Source organism: Corvus hawaiiensis, chromosome 8, assembly GCF_020740725.1.
Source record: "Corvus hawaiiensis isolate bCorHaw1 chromosome 8, bCorHaw1.pri.cur, whole genome shotgun sequence".
NCBI classification, from domain to species: Eukaryota; Metazoa; Chordata; class Aves; order Passeriformes; family Corvidae; genus Corvus; species Corvus hawaiiensis.
Window position 1 is genome coordinate 12,504,383 of NC_063220.1, and position 19,833 is coordinate 12,524,215.

General features: G+C 44.2%; 1 protein-coding gene across 7 annotated transcripts in view; it reads left to right on the forward strand.

Moving 5' to 3' along the window:
* The window catches only part of SH3PXD2A (SH3 and PX domains 2A), a 254,045-nt gene that overhangs the window by 171,548 nt on the left and 62,664 nt on the right, over positions 1-19,833 (forward strand). For 4 of the 7 annotated variants that reach the window (XM_048310590.1, XM_048310591.1, XM_048310593.1 and 1 more), the window contains 2 exons: positions 1,555-1,602; positions 10,446-10,577. In XM_048310590.1, the coding sequence (XP_048166547.1) occupies positions 1,555-1,602; positions 10,446-10,577 (180 nt within the window). Of the gene's footprint in view, positions 1-1,554; positions 1,603-6,493; positions 6,625-10,445; positions 10,578-19,833 lie in introns of those variants that run through there. The other 3 variants (XM_048310592.1, XM_048310596.1, XM_048310597.1) reach the window with 2 other exon arrangements.

Genomic DNA, 19,833 nt, shown 5'->3' on the forward strand with positions numbered 1-19,833 from the left:
GCTACAGCACAAGCTACTCTGCCAGATTATTTCCTGTTGCACTCCACCGATGTGGAGACTTTTTCATTTTTTCTTAAATGATAGTCCAAAGTGAATTATTGTTATTTACCACTGTGTATTTTGTAGTGTATTGTGACAGTGCAGCACATGGGTTTGGGAGTCAGACGATTGAAAGACTTCATCATTTTCTCCAAGCTGCCACTGTAGAGAGTTTACTGTAAAGGAGGCAAAATACTGAATCCATTTGAATTGCAGTTTTGTTCTACACGATGAAAACTGTGTCCCTAATTTAAAGAAAGGATATAAAAACCTTGCCATTCCCTTAGTGCTGAGAAAACAGCAATGTGTTTTTTGGACCTCTGGTTTCCACTGGGAAAGTTTGAAAGCTGTTTCTTAAGTTCTGTACCATGCTAGCAATTCCTCAGTTACATATGTACTGTGAATCTATTACATTACTATCTATTAATCTTTTGACTGTCTTGGATATACCCTGCACTTCAAAAAGACAACAACAAACAGACAAGGCCAGCAGTATAGCCTGCTTTTCTCTCCAGGTGGTTGATGGGTGCATCTTCCCTGTTGTTAAACTGCTGGGTCCAGAACAGGGTTCCCCATTGCAGATAAGTTTTTCAAATTGCATTTTGGAGTTGTTAGAATTTAGGAAATTCTTAGACTGTCATATAAACATCTCTTTCTAGATGTATTTTCTCCCATGCAGGGAAAGAGTACAGCTGCCCTTCTGTTCCCTCATCCCACAGAAGGGGAATGTTTGTTATTTAGAAATGGGGGAAAATCTGCTAACTTTCAAAACATGCTTCCAGTGTATTCAAGAAAAAAATTAACACTTAACATTTGAAGATTATTCCCAAATTCCCAAGCCAAGTATTTCCACCTCATTTCATGGAGGGGGAGGGAAACCTTTTGACCCGGTCGGTAGCAACTCTTACCGGCTTTCTCCTTAACCTGATCTCTGTCTCATTCATTGGTTAAAAAATGGAACTTCTAGTTATACTCTGAATGTACCTTTGTTGGAGCTTTGTACTCTTTTCTGTGGAGCATTATCTGTCTATTGTTATTTTCCTTAATGCAATTCCAGGGTGACAAGATGCTTGTAGAAACTTATATGTGCTTGCTAAGCTCAGTCTCTGAGAGTTGCCTATGTGTCTTTTGGGTATCATTAACAGCTGTAAAGATAAATAGTTTTGCAGGTCTGAGGCTTAATAAGTCAAACTGTCTCTTGGTATGTGTTTTCTGAGCTATTGGGAATAAGCTCAGGGCATATCTTATTCTGAGAGCTCAAAATTGGATCACCTACAGATCAGTTTCGTAAGTTCTGCAAATGCACTAAAACATAAAAATTAACTGGATGGTTCTTATGACTTGTCCTTCCTCTGAGTCCCCATCATGCCAACACTACTCTTAAGAAAAACTTAATGTCTCTTTCAAAGCTGTCTTTACTAACTCTCAGACTTTCTGATATGACTGGTTTTGACTGTTTTCTTGTGTCTCTAATTACTTTCTCTTTCCATGGCTGCCCTATGATTGGATTTCAAGTTTGGATGTCCAGTTTGTCTGAGACTCCAAAAAAGAGTGTCGTTCCAGGTAAATTCTTGTGTCTTGGTGTTCTGCATGCTATTGAAAACAGAATTCTCTAGTTCAAGCTGTGTGTGGTTTTGGAGTTGTCTTGAGTATGAGTCTGTGACAGTGGGTACTCAGGATCTGCTGTCTGCTTGTGTATTGGTTTTTCATGCTGCACGATTTCTGGTAAGGAAGAGCTTTGCTGATGATTGTATCACCTTGATGTTACTGCTAGCAGGGGTTAGCAGTTTGCAGGGTTTTATCTTCCTTGCCCAACTCAAAGCCACAGTCCAAGGCAGCTTCCCCTCTTGTGGTAGATTGAGCCTGGCCACAGCTAAGTACCTGCACAGCTGTGGTTTCACTATTCTATGTGGGGAAAACTTTATGGGTTAAGGTAAGGCAGAGAAATATGACCGTGTGCTCCCTATCCTTCTGAAATGCTCTTTTTCATTTCTGCAGTAAATAGAAAGGATTTCACATGAAAAAGATGAAACTCTGATAAAGATACCAAATTTTCAAGGGAGTATCTGTCTCCTTGTTGCAATGAGTCAGGAAGGAGGAGGAAGCAGGGGAAACAACTTTGAGGTGAAGGGGCTAGCTCCCAGGGGCTAGGGAGCAGTAGTCCCATACGAGGTGAAAACTAAGCTTTATAGTATAAGGAATCAGGACTTCTGCTGAGTAACCAGTGGATTTCTTCTGCAAACACTTGTCACTTGACATGGAATATCACAGAAGAGTTCTTTTTTCCTTCAGACTTTAGAAGGAGAGATCACAAGTGATAGATCCTGTGTCTGTACAGGATGCTGGGCTGGTCAGTCAAGCAGTTAAGGCTACACACAACCTCGGGGTAAGGAAAGATGGAAACGCTCCTGCTGATTTCCATACCAGATTTGGTAAATATTCAAGTTCATGCCCTGTTAAAAGTATGTGAACAAAATCCCACCACCCTCGGTGGATGAGTGCTTGCTTGTCTGAAGTTTTTGGACTGCTGTGGTTCCAGAAATGCTATCCTTGACAGAAGTTGAATATATCCTTGGGGGATTCTGCCTCATCTTTGCAGAATAGGTCTAATTTGAGGGTGGTAACTGGATATAAAAGTGCAGAAATATCTGAAGTATTCAGTCACAGGAGCCTGCTGTTTCATAGGTCATGGGGAAGTTGAGACAGAAAAACAGAATGAGACTGAGCAGGAGAGAAACGTGTTAAGGAGGAGATAGAAGAGGTGTGGTGTCCCTCAGGAAAAATGACAAGAACCCCTCACCTGGCTGGGGGTGTGAGGTTGAGTTTCTTTGACTCAGTAGATCTGTTGGGACTGTTTCATGTTGCCATACATAGAATGGCAAACTGCATGCCAAGGGTTTTAGCCTCCTCAAAGGGCAAGGAAGCAAAATATTTAACAGATACAATTTTTTTTTCTGTTCTGCTTACTGCTTTTAGCTAAATGCATGTTGCTAGTTTGGCTGAAAAAAAAAATCTGTGCATGATGAGAGTGCAAATATAAGTGATTCATTGCATTGCATGGTGCTCGAGAAGGTTAATGTTGAAACACAGTGATGCTCAAAAGTCTTACGTACATTTGGCAAGTTCATAGCTCTCCATGCTGCTCCAGTTCATGTGGCCTTTCAGTTTGCTTCTCATCCAAATGAATCCCCAGTTTCCAAAACAGCTGTTCTTCAGTCCAGATCTGCCATAGGTTGTATCCTGATGTGTCAAGCTGGTAGAGCAGACTTGAATTTGGGTATGATCTTTACCTATGATTTATGTGTCCTAGCTGGGCTGTGGCTTGGAGATGAGAACAGAAGCCAGTTTCATGCTGCCCAAGCTCTAGCTGAGGTTATGAACCTGCTGCATGAAGTGGAGACTCTAACCCAAGACTTGAAAAGTGTTTAATTTTGTACTTTGGACAAAGATGGGCGCCACACAGCCACACCCTGAGAGGTGCTGTGGTGGGGCACTACTTTGGTCACCCTGACTGCTGTTAAACTCCTTGGCTGGTCTGCTTTGTGCCGTGTGGAGGGGTGGGAATGTGTAGTGCCACTGAGCAGGACTGGGGCAAATGCCAGAGTATACTGGTGACTTCAGCCTGGTGGAAGACCCAGTTTGGCAGCTGTGTGAAAATCTCCAAGCAGTTTAACAGATTTGTGTGCAAAATACTTAAGTATTCTTAACTGTTGCTACCTGTAACCTAGTTGGTTGGAATTGTTGTTCAGAGAGCCAACTTTCCAAGAAGGAGTGGAAAGGGCACTCAACTTTTTACTTTCACCCTCCTGCCTCTAATTTTTCTTGGCTCTGTTTTAAAACCTAGCAGATCAAAAATAAAAAATAAAAATCCCGAGACTAATAAGCTCCACTTGGCAAAGGTCAGCACTGAATTTTTCTGTTGGTCAGGATTTTGTTGGAAATGCTGCTGAGGGCTGTAAAGAGGGGAGAACTGAACTGGAGCAGCCGCTTGAGAGAGTGCCTGCCATTTACCATGGGCCAGGCTCATTCCTGAGGCGTTCCCTGTGGGGGGCTGTGTTTTGCTGCTGGTTTTAGCTGTGCATCACGTACACTCCAGTGCTGGAAGCCACAGTCTACCTTCAAGCTGCCACTTGTCCCAGACTCCTGAAGGCTTAGCCAGATCTTGGTTCTAGGATACTACATGTGTCTTATGCTGAGGAATGCATCCAGGAACCTGGTTAATTTTCTGCTCCATATTCTCTTCTTGGTGGCAATGTGTGCTATTGGCATGGGCCCCCTACAGCTGTTTGTAGCAGCAACCCAGGAGGTCAGGAGGGACTTGGTGCAACTCATGGAATCTAGACCAGATTTTGGCATGATTAGCCAAAAAGAAAGGCTAGAGCTTTGGCTACTACTGCCCCATGTACTGAAAGGCTTGCAGAGCACATGAGCACTGTGGAATTGAGGAGGGTGGAGGGATGCACACTCATTTAGGGAAAAACTTCTCGTGCATCAATCATGGCTGCTAACATGGGGTGAGAGGATTTACATGCTGACCTGGCCATTGCTGAGTGCATGATGCTCAATCTTGTTTTATTCTCGGTCATTCTTTGGGATTTGGACAAGGCTTTAGGCCAAACTTCTCTGTCTTTGGGTCTTCTGCCCTTGGTCAGATCCAAACCATTCCCTTTCTGCTTTGCACCTATCTCTATCTAATGGCAGGGTGTCACCTGCTTCTGAAACTCCCTTCTGAAAATGCAAGAGTGTGTCTTTGTGCTTTGTAAAAGAGCTACCTGGCCAAGCTCAGGGAAGAACTACAGAAATCATAAGTGTATTAATAACCCATTTGGTAGACTTACCTAAATGTTTATTTTTGTCTATAATTGGCAATAATCCAGACCTTGACACACTGGGTTTGTACTGAATTTCTGTAGTAACTTTGGGAGGTGATGAACTTTTGTCTCTGTCCCTAAAGCTTTGTGGCTCAGAGCTGCTACACCAAGAGCCTCTGAGCTCTGAAGCTAAACACTATTAGGTTTGGGAGGGCTGCTGTTTGGCAGGAGGGATGAAGATGAATCCCCTTCACTCACAGCTTGTGGCAATAGTAGTCTTACCTCCAGGAATAATTGTTGTATAAATACAGTCTGAATTTTGGTAAGTGGCAATGGGGCTGAAGTGTGACAGGCTGGAGTGCAGGAGTATCCAGGAGATGAGTCAAAGCCCCGATTGTTTAGGGGACATAAAGAATAAAAAACAGAAGGACAAAAATCCAAAACACCAAGACAAAACAAAAACCCTCTCACTGAATAGAAGTGAGATCCTAAACTGAGAAACACAGTTTTGATCTGAATCCATGTTGTCCCCGTAGAGATTTGTAGCAGGCTTCATCAGTCTCATCTTGCTGCTTACTCTAGGAACTGGTTATTTTAGGAACTGCTTTTCCAACACTGCTGCAATGTGATGAACTTTTGTGTACTCTCGCATGCATTACATGGCAAATTCTATTTTATCTTGTGTGCAATGCACAATCCAATTTTTAGGCAGACCTAAGCAGTCTATCTTAACACAGTTAAGGATAAATCATGGGTGGAAGGCTCAAAGAAAACATGCAATTTTAATGTTTATTATAGTTATGTGGTACTTCTGATAAGAAAGAAAAGAGGTGAAGTTCTTAGGGGAAGGAATTCCATGTGTTTAGAGCTGGGTGTATGATTGCTGTAAGGGGTTAGACTGATCAGAGGATTTTAAGAGTAGGCTTGCTGCTATTCTGGGTTGGGTTTTTTTTTTCTCCCCGTTGTCCTTCCCCAAAAGGAGTTTTCCAGAGATACATAAAAGTTTACCCTTCAAGAACTGGCTTTAACAAGAAACCACAGCTCTAGATCCAAGCTCCCACAGTTACTCCTCCCTACGCATGGAAGGGAGCTCTGACATTATCTTATGGAATGCCAGGACACTCGGGGCCATGTCTGCCAGACACCCCTGCGTGCAGAGCCTGCACGTGTCCCCAGCAGTTGTGCCCATGTCGGAAGGGCTGGACTACCTGCCAGCTGGTTGTTCAGCTGTGACTCACCCTTGTGGCGTTCACTGGCCGTTTCTGTGGTTTTGGCTGCTTCTGCAGGACTTCCACTGACCAGCCCAGTACTAATTCATTTAGTCTCAATCTGTAAACACTTGATTGATAATCATGAAAGAGAAATATAAAAGCCTGTGTGCTGTATGGATTAAAAGAGCAGACATGTTTATAGCCTGATAACAACGGAGTAATCTGGCAAAGATCGGGAGTCTCACATTCCCATATCCAGATGATTTTATTTTTGGAGTCCAGTTGGTGGTTTTCATTTTTGGCTATTGCAAAACCATCGTAGGTCTTAGCTGTTGCAACACAGGAGGAGGAGGATGTTGTTGGAACGGGCACTCTGTGCTCTTATTTAGGAGGCTTTTACAGTAGTTGCTGGTCTCTGAGTACAGCAGGAGGAATGATGCTCCCTCCTCGCTGCCTGGTGAGGGGGATAGGGTGCAACTGTGTCACTTAATAGTGCCAGCTGTGAGGGGCATGGACAAGCTCCAATGACATTTCTGCTCAGCCCCAGGAAGAGAATTGCTGAGGTGAGGAGCGGGAGGATTGTAAAGTGGAGCCCTATGGAGAGGAGGAGGGGTATCCTCAAGACTTTAACCAGGAAACGGACTCGAGGCAAAAAGAAATGGAGAGGCAAGCAAATTCTTATTTCAACCAGCAATCTGTGCTCTGCTCTGGGGAGGGCTTGCAAGTTGGAGCTTAACCAAAATAGTAATTCTGCTTTTTTGGGGTGAGAGGAGGGGGGACCTTTACCTGGCACATCAATGTTATCCTATCCTCTGCTCTCCACTTCTGCCTGGGCTAAAGACGCTTTTTAAAAAGTAGGGCTATTGTGTCAGGACGGCATTGCAGCTGCATGTGAGCTTGCTGGGGAACTCGTGCCATGCTGCATCCCTCTTCTCTGGTGTGCTCACACTGAGCAGGCTGTTACTCTTCAATGCATGCTGTGTCCTGTGTTACAAATTAGACCTGAACTGATTGGCAGGGATGCGGAAGCGCCCACGGCTGTGGGTGTAATTGGTGATGTGCTCCCTGTGGTGTTGCCTGTCTTGTTCTTTTGAATCCCCTTTGGGGAGTCTGACATAGTGTCCCAGTGATGTTGTGGGCATCCTGAGTGTCACTGAGGAGTAATTCATCTAAAGATGCTTGTGGGGGATGGCAGGCTGAGGAGGATTAAAGTCCCTTACCCTACTGACTGTGCCTGAAGGGAATGTAGTAACAACCGAAGCCAGGCTACCCAGAAAATGGTTAAGGCTTTTGGTTACTGGAGGGAGCTGTTTCTCTGTCTTTTCCTCCTCCTCTTCTTCCTTTCTTTCCTCTGTTACTGAAATCTTCCCCACCCTAATCTTGGGTGACCATTATTCCAGGAGCCACAGGGACACTATGCTTTGAAAGGGGGATATCCTCTAGGCATGATCTGCTGCAGCTGTAAATGAACAAGTTTGCTTGACCTTGGTTACTTCCTAGACCAAGGAATTTATCACCCTATTTTTTTTTTTTTTTGGTCTTAATAGGAGCCCTGTAGCACTTATACGAGCGTCTGTTAAAACAATCTCTTAATTGTATGTGTTCCTCCAGCCACTGTAGTGACAAAGAAATCCTCCTGCAGTGACTACCTTATCCAAGGCAGAACAGAGTAACCCAGAGAAGCCCTGCTGGGTTTCAGATATGAGAATGCAGATAGAACCTTTTTTTTTTTTTTGGAGGCAGAGTTGTGGAGGTGGATTTGAAGTGCTGATTCTCCGTGTTTCCTGGCAAGGGCATTCCCCTGGCACACGGTCCCTGGCTTGGCCTCTGTGGCTGCCGGTGGAGTGTTTGCCAGCCTGTGCTCCAGCCTGGTCCTCTCCTTGTTCCCAGCAGGGACACGGGCATCACATGAACACGGCTCCTGCCACCAAGCCAATGCAGTGTTTCAGATTTTTTTGCCTTACTCTAATCCCATGAAAACTGCCTAGTAGATTGGAGAAAAGAAGGCATTTGGGTTGTTGGTTCAGCAGTTTGCTTCCTGCATGTCCCCTGCTCCCCTTGCCACTGTTTGGTCCCTCTTGCCTTTCTACACACCAGATTCTCTGCTGGTGCACATGCGTAGACATAAGTCCAAGATGGCTTTTGTTTCTGGTTAAAAAACTAGTATTTATCTTAAGACTAGAACAAAATAAGGGTTGTAGGTGTTACTTGCCTGAGAACGTTGAAGGAAGATTATAATGCTGCTGGATTCTGCACGGGAGAAAAGACTGTGTGGGAAACCGTGTGAAACAGAGGAAAGCATCTCATTGTACTCTAGGTAACCCAACTAGCACTGGTTTAAACCAGAGTGCACGAGTCAGGTTGATTGATCATGAAAAGAAACACGATGCTTATGTGGAATGGACAGCTATGGTGAAAATTTGTATTATAAATTTCCATGTTGTCAGTTCATGGTCTTCTCCTCCTATTCCTGCTACTGGCTGTGGTTCAACTGTCTATAGAAAAGCTAAATCTCTTAAACACAAGTTTCTAGAGGAGATGACTCCTCTTTAAAGAAAATTAACTTACGTAATCTGAGGAGAGGCAGAGGCATGCTTAGGGAGCAAGGAAGTCTTCTAATTTTCTGGATTTCTTAAATCTGGTCCAAGGGGAGGCATTATGATAGTGTTTCCTTTCAGGAAACAGTTGAATTAATTGCTTTTTCTTCTAGGATTTTCATTTCACAGGATGCTGTTTTAATGGCTGATGCATTCTTTACCTCTTTCTTGGCAGGGATGCTAATTACTTGTCTGTAGAATCACTTTGCATCTCCAGCCCAAACACATACGAACATGCTGAGTTTGGAAATATAGCACCCAACATCCTGTGCTTGGCTGTCAGTCCCTTGACTTTTCTGGTGGACAGTTTCAGACCATGCTGCTTCCTTCCCATCTCTGATAGCCAATTTGTCATCGGAAATTCAGGAAAACCCGGAGCTGGCTCCTGGGTCTGTCCCGGCTGTATAAAATGGGACATTCAGCAAGTTGTATATCTGCTTCTGTCTTCCCTTTCCATCCACATCTTAATCCAGAGCGACAGGAGCTGCCTCTTAATATGTAAAATGTATAATAATGCTGGTGTCCCAAACTGCTATCATTGAGAAAACCTGTAAAATAATTTTACGTTAAAGCCTGTTGGCTCTTACAAAGTAAAGACCTAAACCGAGAGGTTTTCATGACTTTTCAAGGCGGTTTCTAGGCCAAGCACAGTCAGACTGTGCCTGGGTTTGGGAGTGCAGAGGACCTGTCTGCACTGTTTGTGTTGCATTACAGAGCCGAGATGCAGCAGCCCAAGGGCTCCCTCCACATCTGGCACAGTGCTGTGCCTGCCTCGTGGCTCCACCTCGAAATGCATGATTTCGGTATGGGGGTGAAAAAGTCAGAAATAACTAAAAAAAAAAAAAAAAAAAAAGGAAAGAAAGACCAGTGATGTGGAGGAAGGGAGGGAGAGTGGTTATTTTGCACCTTTTGTGGCCCCTGTTCGCGTGAGCGCCTGCTCTCATTCATAAATGGCTCTGACAGCCGAAAGCCCTTGGTCCGAAGAGAAACCAAACAACTGGGGGTTGGCTCCGAGGGCTCCAGAAGGGCGATGGAGAGGGGGAGCCGAGCCCCGTCCTGCCGGGGCTGCTCTGCCTGGGGAATGCGGAACTGTGGAGCTGGCGGGGGGCGGGGGGGGGGGGGTGGCCGTGTTTGAGCAGGGATCTGGCGCTATAACTTTTTTTCTTCTTCTGTTTCAAGTAAACACTCTTCCCCGCCCTCCCCTCGCTCCCTCCACCCCACCTCCCTCTCTTTCAGTCCCGCTCATGTGTTTCTATTTAAGGGCTGCAGTGCAGACGAATATGATTGGCATCTACAGCCCCCTCTTGACTTTCAGCTCAAGCCTTTAGAGTGGAGAAGGAGCTGAGCCGCCAAGGGGAGAGCTGTTTTTTCTTTGGGTTTACTGGGGGGATGGCTCAGCTGTGGATTTATACTGCTTCTGCCCAGGATTTTTCTCTCTGAATGGGAGCAAGGATTGTGGAAACCATGTTGGGAAGAGGTTTATTTTCAGAATCCATCATGAAACTGTGCAACTAATTCACTTTTTTGGCTCCTTTTTAAATTTTTTTTTTTTCCTCCCCTTTTTTCTTCTTCTTCTCTCCAATGTCCCTCTGTGCTGCTGGGTTGTGGGCCAGAGGAGGCTGTTTCTATATGGCCAGCCATTTGGGGATATGCTGCGAGCCAAGGTTGTTTGCTGATTCGCTTGGCTCTGGTGACAAGTTGGCCTGTTGTGAATCGGATGGACGGAGGTCGCTCTCAAGGAGCCATGGCTGGAAGCTGGCTTACGGCTTGCTTTTTCCCTTCCCCAGGTGCTGATGCTAGCTCTGAACCCATGATCCTGGAGCAATATGTGGTGGTGTCCAACTATGAGAAGCAGGAGAACTCTGAGATCAGCCTCCAGGCTGGAGAGGTCGTGGATGTCATAGAGAAAAATGAAAGTGGTAAGTTATATTTGCTCCTTTTCCCTCTTCCAGTGGTCCGATTTTTGCATTTGTTCCTCTGCTTTCAGTTTGCTCATCGCTACTTGTTAGCTGTACATTTGCTCCATCTGGTACAGTTACTATGTCTGGCAGAGGATGTTGAAGTTTCTCAATGTTGACTTGGGCTGGGGGCCAAATGTTGCCTTCTACTGTAAGAATGTTTCATAGGTTTTGTGTGTTAATTAGCCAAGGTACACCAATGGAAAATGAAGGTGACTGAGAGAAGGATCTGCAGCTAATGAAGCTGATGTATAGTAGGCTGCTATAGTTGCCCTGCTGTCTCTTCAAGTTTCTGTCAGTATTTCCATTACTAACTCCCTTTGCAGAGGATTTATAGGATGAGTGTTTAAAAATTGCTTGAGATGAAACTTGGCTTGACAGCTTAGCCCGTGGCCCAGAGCTCTGTAGGGAGGGGAGAGAATGTGCATAGATAAATACGTGGCCATGCATAGTTTCAAAACTTCTTGCAGAAGTGTTAATTGGGGAATTTTGAGGCAAAGAGGTAGAGGCTGTCATGTAAAAGCAAGATAAAATCCCCTTCTGCCATGCATGGAATAACCAGCTTGCACTTGGAAAATGAGATTTTTGGCAAGTGTTTGTATAGATGTCTTTTGTGTGCTTTAAGTTTTGGATGCCTGGTAGCTTTGAGTTGGGCAGAACACATGCAGGAGACTGTGTACGTGTGAGTGGTTGGAGTGGCTTAGCAGCTGGTTTGAATAACTGCCTGTCTTCAGCAGCTCCCCCTCCTCCCCTCCAGCACTCTGTGTGTATTAATGCAGAGCTCTTGTCCAGGACTGGTTTCCAGCCCACTCATGACTTGTGTGTCCTCATCCAGGGGAGCTGCTGACATTTGGATCTGTTCAAGCCAAGGCTCACGTTGTGGTACCTCCACATTAAGAGCCCTTGCCACTGGCAGGCTCTGGAGAGTGCTGGGCACACCAGAGCTTGGGGACACTAGGGCACCCTCATCTGAGGTTCAAATTCAGCTTCCAGAGCTTTGAGCCAGGTTATCCACAAAGGTGACCATGCAGTGTATTTTTTTTCCCCCCTCTTTTAATGGAGTGGTAATTTCTCTGCTGTATGAGAGCCTCATGTGTATTTGGCTCAATGTGATACAGTAATTTGCTGGCTGGTGATTTAGTGTGGAGTCCAAAAGGATTGTGTGTGGAAATGCACTGGCTAGTGTGAACAGAAATACCTATCTCCTGGGTACTGACTGTGTCACTTGCAAAACTAATGGGAACCAAACTGGTCATCTGCCCCACTTTGAAGCAATAGTTAGGATTGAAGAGGGAAAAATGTCTTTACTTCTTGAACTGTCTGGCCTAGTGGGCAAGCATCCTGCCTTCCAAGCCTGCGGCTTCACTGCCAATAGTGGGTGTCACTGCCATCAGAGCAAGCCTGGTTATATTGTGGCAACTTATATTCATATTCATGATATCCTTGTCTTGGGTAATGGCTTATGGAGCCAAGGGAATTAATTGGGCTGTTTAAATAATACAAGCAGTGTCTGAATTCCAGTTACAGTTCCTTTGTGTTTTCTTTTAGTGTGGCCTCTCTGCCTTGCACAGTTCAGACCACATTGTATTGAACCACATGGTATGTGGAGATAGAAATGGAGAATGTCAGGGTTTGAATTAATTAGTGGGTCCAGAAATGTGACTCTTCTAAGGGAACATCCTTGAACTTGGATTACACTTCTTAAAACCATATTTGGATACTTGGCAACCAGATAACTTAATGTCCATGTAAACACGAAAGGAAATCTGAAGCCCAGAATTCCATGCTGTGATCTTGCTCTTTATATTTATGTACGTACAAAATAAAGCTATATCCATATCCTTAAAAAAACCCAAACATATAAGCACATAAATCACAGACTGGGGATGGAGAGAGCATCCCTTGCTTGGATGACTGTTTTAACTGTTCTGGTAGAGAACTCATGATTTAGTTGTTCCAAGAACAGGACTCCAGACATAGTCTCTTAATTCTCCCCTAGGTTAGGGATACCACAGGAATTACTTCAATATTCTTGTATTGTTGTCTTGTATTTTCAGCTACTGCTGAACCTGTGGATGGCATGTCATGAAACTAGGAAAAGTTTCTCAAGTGTCAACTTTCAGAACTCAGGAATTATGGCTTGAATTTGAGTATCTGCTTAGTGTAAGCAGGCACCTAGAAGATGTGGTTATGACCTCTAAGAACATGGGGATATAATTTTCAAGAAAATAAGATTATTGGACTATGCACATGCATAATAATTAATTTGACTATGTTGTTATGTTGGCTTGTAAGTGTTGTGAAACTCTACCTGTGATGTATAAATTAGACTTATTCTTCTAATCCATACAAAGGTGACGCAAGGTGTTATGGATGTCACCTGCAGCAGGGGACAATGTCTTCAATGAAAGGAAGGAAGAGTGGCTGGACAGGTTGTTAGCTGACGGCGGAGAAGTCCTGTCAGGCTGGACGGTGTGTGTTGGATGTGCTGTTGGGCCAATGTTTTGAACTTCCTTGTGTGTATAGACATGTATATAGCATATCACATGTCTGCTTTGGGTGTTTCTTTAACTGAACTTTGGGGAAGTTAGATGTGTAAAGGCACAGATGACGGTTTCATTTTAAAACCTTGCCTGAATAGAGTTGCCTGCTGATGCCAAGGATGCTTAAATGGTTCTTTTGTTTTCTGGAGTAGAAAAAACTTTAACTTGGCTTTGTTGCATGGCTTTCATAAGAAAGAAACACCTTCGCTTTACTAGTGAAAGGTCCCTATTTTTTTTACACGAGGAACCTCAAAACCAGTTTCCAAATGATGGTGCATGTTTCATGTCCTGCTGGATGTTTTCTTCTGCACACTTCTAGGGCCTGAGCTAGAGTTACCACCTTTTCTGATGTTTACCTCCAAACTGTATGCTCTCCTGAAAGGACGTAAGCTGTGCTTGTTCAAAGGCCAGTGTATAAGGCAGAGGTAGAAGGGGAAAATATGGTGTTTGATTTATTGAAGCCTTATCTAGTTTTCATCAAGCTACTTTAGCTTCATCTTAAGTGGGTTACACTTACTGTATAGTATTATTCAGTGTAGCTTTTATCATATAAGAGATGGTATTTAAGGTGTCTCACAGGCAGATATGTACAAGCCCATTTGGTAGGGCCTTGTCTCGTATTTGGTTTTCTTTTTCACTGAAAGAGCTGGCTAAGTTGTCTTCATTATTGTGCCAGTGAAAGTTATTGCTTGCACATCATTTGAAGTTAGAACTTCTGTCCTGTATTATGACTTAAGAGCAAGGTCAGTGTAGCATACGTGGTGAATAATTTCCAAAACCCTTCCTCTGAGTTGTGAAGCCTTTGGGTCACTATAACCTGGTTGTTGCCGCAATTACTATGGAAGCAAACCTTGGTAGACTGAAATAAAGCTGTTGTACTTCAGAACAAGTTATTTAGTAGTGTACCAGCTCTCAGACCTCAGTATTTGGTTTTTGCAGCAAATACCTATCTTGCCTCAACAAAGATTGTCCTTCAGATCTTCATTCTGTTTATAAGAGCAAAATACCCAGAGTGTGCCTGTTGTATCTGATTAATATTTATCTCTTTCTTTTAGCTGGGGAGGAAAATCTGCATGTAGCAATGGTCGCACATGCATCAGGAGAAAAAAGGAGGTTTATAGTCTCTACAGGTGTTGTCTGGGAACAGGCTGTAGTTACAGGGCTTGTGTTTCTTGCTAGAAGTGACTGGGATTTGTTTAAAGGCATGGTGTAATCAACCTGCTCTGTCCAACACTATCTAAATATTTCTGAGTTGTTTCAGAAAAACTATGTGAGTAATTGGCATAAGTCCTGTCTGTTGACTACATAGGCTTCTTTAAACCTTAACCAAAAAAACCTTAACCTCGTGGAATGACTTAAAAATGTATTTCTGTTGCAGAAAAGAGATGTTGTGACTTCAAAGCAGGAATCTGACAGATATCTTTAAGGTGGAAGAGAGAGGGACTGGGCCAGAGCAGCTCCCTCTCTGCTATGTTTTGCATGGATGTGGCTTGAAACGGTCAAGCTATAAACTGTGTCGGCAGTGTTTGCAATGGAAAACCTGACAAACAGTGAAGTATGAGCACACTCCAGAGCGCTGCTGCTGCTCTGCTTGCAGGCAGAATGGGAGCTCTTTCCTTGCAGCCCCTGGGAGCCGTGCCTGCGGTGGAGGCGTTGTGGGATGGCGTTCTCAGCTGGGCTGAGCAGAACTGAAGCCATTTCCTCTGCAATTACATAACTGCAGACCAATTTTCAATGTTACAGTACATGTAATACGTAAAATAAGGCTATTATGGTTAGTGTAACTTTATCAGGACACAAAGGAATCTCTGGGAAGGGAGGCTGCTCTGCTCCCTTTAAAAGTGGGATGTGGGACTTGGCACTGAAGTATCCATGAGGAAGATCTCTGCTCATCTGGGAGTCCTGGCTTAAAGGACTTGGGACTTGCTGGCTGCCCACACAGTGTCAGGAGATGAGTGTGTGCCTGGCAATGTCCTCTGCTACACCATTTGGTTTCACTGGCGCTGCTCAGTGGCTGCAGTTGTGAGCTAGGAGAGGGACATAGGCCACAGCTCTCAGTTCCTGGGGATGCACTGGCTTCCCTGTTGGAAGCTCCCTCTTCTCAGATTGAGGGCTTTTTGAGTTAGGCTTCTGGATCTTCATGGGGAACACAGCACCCTTTATTTGAAGGTGTTGCTTTCCAGGGTTAAGTAAGTGGGTTTATTTGGTACCACATGGGGCCAAGATTACTTTCGTGGTTAACTGCTGCATCTTGGCTAAAGGCGCACCCTTAAAGTGTTCTAAGTAGAAACAGAAATATGGTTTCTTGAAACTCATGGACCAATCTTGCATCTTTATATCCCTTCTGCCATGCCTGTTTTTGCAAGTTGCATTGATTTTTAGTCACCTTTCTTTAATGTTGGTGGGGCTTTTGTTTTAAATTTTGTAGAGATCAGTGTTTCTATCTTGCATCTGCTTTTTGCTGCTCTGCCTCTTTTTCTAGGTCCTTGTCTTTCTGATCCTCCCTTTATACACAGAGGGGATCATGTGCACTGCTAGCAAATGTCTCTGAGCATTAGTATTATCTTGTAAAAGCTGGCCAAACCCAGTACACTTCTGTTTATTCTAGCAGATAAGTGGCAATCTAGCAGCTTTCTAGGTTTCAAATGTGGCTGTAGCTCTACACCAAATTGCAAATGCAGTTTCCTAGTTTGCTTGTGAATTGTCAATAACTTTGCATCCACTAGTCAGATGTGCTGCCAGACACAGTAATTGCCAACATTATGCTCTATTTCAGGTGCAATTGTGCATGTTGGGTTTCTTTAGAAAATGACTTTTTTTCCCTTTACATAGCATTTCAAGACTGTGTAGTTCATCAGATATGATGCAGGACTTGATTTCTGTTTGTACACCCAGCCCAACCTTGCCCTGCTGTTTGCTCTGAGAAGCTACTTCAGTTGTCTGTGTTTCCACTTCTTCCCAGTGTGGCTGTGTATTTGAGTTTCAAGCCTTGTAGGGGAGACCAAGGTCATGATATAAGAAGCAAATCCTCCCTTATAGAGCAGCCCCTTCTCTTGATCAGTCCTTGAGCTGTGCCTGGAATTTGAGGAGGAGAAACAAACACTTCTGTAGGTTCAACACTTTTCCCATAGCACCATTGGCTTTATTCCAGAGGGCAGGTTTAGGTGAGTGGCCACCACTAAATATGTGGGACAGCTTGTCTTGCTGCTTCTGTACCAGAGTTTGTAACTTTTTAACAAGGAGAGCCAAGTTTAAGGAAGGACCACCCCCAGCCCCTTTTTCAAAAACAAAGGTGCGTAGCCTTCAGTGGTCCATTCTGAATGCAGTGCTGCCTTGCTGTGTGTCCTGCCTTTCTGGCACCAGCCCAGCAGCAGAGGATACTTGATCCACTTATGAATCAGTTCCTGTCCTGCTGCAGTTTCTGCCCAATGTACGTACTAATGCAGACAAACAGCCATCTGAGGAGGCAGGGTGGGTGATTTGGAATTTTTGGCTGGGAGTTACTGGAAAGTTGTTTAATGTCATAAAAAACAGTGTTTGTACAAGTCTTCTCTCCAAACAGGGACAATGCTGGCAAAGCAGAGATGCTTTTCTCCTTCAAATGCTTGCAGCTTGGGGCTGGAGAAGGGCTTCTCTGGGCAGGCAGAGGTTCAGAGCTGTCTGTGTGGAGAGTAAGGATGCTCAATGGCACTTGCTTGTCTCACTGCAGCAGCGTCTTTGTCTTCAGGCTTTTTGGAGGCAGTGATCAAGGCTGATTGTTCTCTTGCTTTGTTCTGCAGCAGCAGAAGTAAAGCATCCTGTTGGTGCATCTGGTTGCAAAGGGTGGGTTTTATTTTAAACTTTAGCTGTCTTGGAAACTGCTGTCTCTGGAGGGAGCCTGGGTGCCTTGTTTTAAAGTAGTCGATGGAAATGGAGTATTGATAGGAGGAACGGGGACATTTACATTAATCCAGGTTCTGTGCTGGCTCCATGGGAAGCCTGGTGCAAGCTTAGAGCAGAGAGGTAAAACTGGATGTGATGATTTGCTCTAGCTAAGTTCTCCTGGAAATCAGCTCCTTTCTGGGAATACCGTGCCTGACCAACCCTGCAAACAGGCACTCCCTCTTCCAGTGGCCTGTTTGCAAAATGTTGAATGGATGGAGAGAATTTACACTCGAACCAGAAACAGCCGGGTCAGCGGGAGATGAGGAGGAGCCCTCCCTCCTCTGCTCTTGCTCTTGGGAGCCCAAGGGTGGGGTGACACTGTCCAATGACTTTAGCAGATGTAGTAAGCTGGAAGCAGCCCTTCACAGCCTACTCTGACCTCTCTGGTGATTGTTTTGTAAGCTATTTTCTGAACCCCTTTTTTCTTGCCTTTTTTCTAATCTGGTTGAATTTTTAGTTCTGTGCCTCTGCAAGGATAAAGAGGATGGTAGCTGCTTTCTTCTTCTGGCTGTTTTACTTTCAGCAGTCAAAGCATGTTGGTATGGCTGAAGCCCTCGCCACAATTTAACTTGCATTTACTGTGCCCAGAAAAGAATCATGCCACATTTCTGAAGTAGTTACCTCTGAGCTGCAGTTCAAGGCTGCCCTGTACATAGGTTTGAATGGTAAGGAGGTGGGACTGAAGTTCCTAGACCTGCCTATTGCTTGAGCATCACCACACCAACATCTCAGCTGAGCTTGGGATGTTGCGGCATAAAACAAAATGCTTGAATTATGAATGTTTTGTAATATTTATGTTGCTATCTTGTGATGTCTAAATGGCTTCCTCTGCCCCACTTAGTAACTTACATGGCAATTGATGTTTGTTTCTGTTTAAGAGCTTGGAAGGTAATTCTCTGTGTTGGAACCAAAGCAGGGTTATTACTCTGTTTGTTTTGTAGTTGTCCTCTATCACTGTGGAGGACAAGGTTTTTCTCCACTGCCACCTCTGAAATGTCTATTGTTTTGTGACTGTGCAAAGGGACGAAGGTGGGCTCCTGCTTTTCTGCTGGTACTATTCATTCCAACCTTGTGAGAAGGGGAGAGTGTCCCTTTAATTCTGCTGTGACATTTCCATCTCTTCTGGGAAGCTCTTCTGCATTTCAAAGATCTCCTTGCTTGGTTTTCCTTTGCCCAGCTTCGAATTGCAGTTGGTATTTGCTCTGCCTCCTTGATGACAAGCTCATTAAGAACATTTGAAATACGGCTGTCTGCTAAAACTCTGCTCTTTGCAGTGCCTCGTTCTGCTGAAGCTTTCCTGGGACACCTTCAGGCTGTTCTGGAGCTCTGCTGCTGGGGATGCTTTGCCTGTTGGGATGGAGTTGTTGACTGTGGCTTGTGTTATTTGGGTCCCACTGGAGTTGGGAGCAGTTCAATGTCATATTAAAGTGACCTTCAGTATATTTATAAAGCCTTGCAAAAGTTAGCTAGTCGTGGTGTTCCCTTGGGTTCATAATTGAAGGTTTCAGAGTTTTAAGAAATGAACTTCTATTTTCCAGGCAACACTGCCTCATTTCATTCCCCTATAGAGGGAAAAGAATGATTAACAAGTAATAGGGCCACAAAAGATGTCGTGGGGTCATGTTTCTCTAAAGCATTCTCCTTTTTAATCTACCTATCAGATTCCTTTTATGTAGTGTTCACTTTTAAATACTTTTAAAGAAATATCTCTCCAGATTAAGACATGATGAAACAACTTCCAATTTGAAACTGTCCCTCTAGAACCTATCTTTTCAAATGTTTTGTGCTATAGGGTGTGGTTTATATTAATTTTTTTAGTCCTACACCCACTGTTTGTCTTAATCTTGGGCAACTGGTGTTCTGACAGGGCTAGTTCAGTTATGTGGGTTTTTTTCCATTTTGTGGAGATATCTAAAGTCCATCCACTTTGACTTTTGCATTGATTTGCCTTTTCTTTAGCTGATGTCATGCCTCTGTGGGATAACTCTCCCACACCTCCAGATTTCTCAAAGCTCGGGAGAAGGGTGATTGCTGTGAATAAGAAGTCTCCAAATACATTAAATATTTATCTCTCGGGCTGGTTTTTTTCCATGCTGTCTTCTAAGCATCCTGCTGAAGTTAACAGGTTCCCTTTTCAACTTCCCTCCACCTGGCTTGATGTAGAACAATATACTACCCATTCAACGGTAGTTAGATCTCCAATCTAACTGTAGATTAGAGAACATCTACATTTCTCTAATTTCTTGAGAAATGGGAATGAGCCTAAAGAGAGGAACTCCCATGCTTCACAAGTGCCAGCAGAGCTTGCTGGGGCCAAGCTTTCACACGGGCAGGACTGAAAGAAGTGTCTCATGGTTGCCAGGTCAGCATGTGAGGAGACTTTTCTTCAAACCACAAGGAGTGTATTTCAAAGGGGAAGAAAAAAAATCAGTGTCAGCCATTGCAAAGATTGTTTCTCATCTGCATCTGTTTCGATTTCTCCATATCCAAGGTGCTGAGACCCCTCAGACCTCCTTGAGGAGCAGGAGAAGGAGCAAGCCTGTCTGGACTTCATATTTGCTAGCTGTGGGCATGAAATCTGTTCCAGGATTTCTGAGACTGCCCTGTTAGTCTGTCTGCTGGGGAGAGGATGTGACCACTGAAACCACAGACTTGAAGACTTAGTTGTGCATGAAGGCACTTTAGCTTCAGGCCAGCAGGGCACATCGGTAACAGTGGAGAAGCAGTGGCACAGGCTTTGCTGCCTTTAG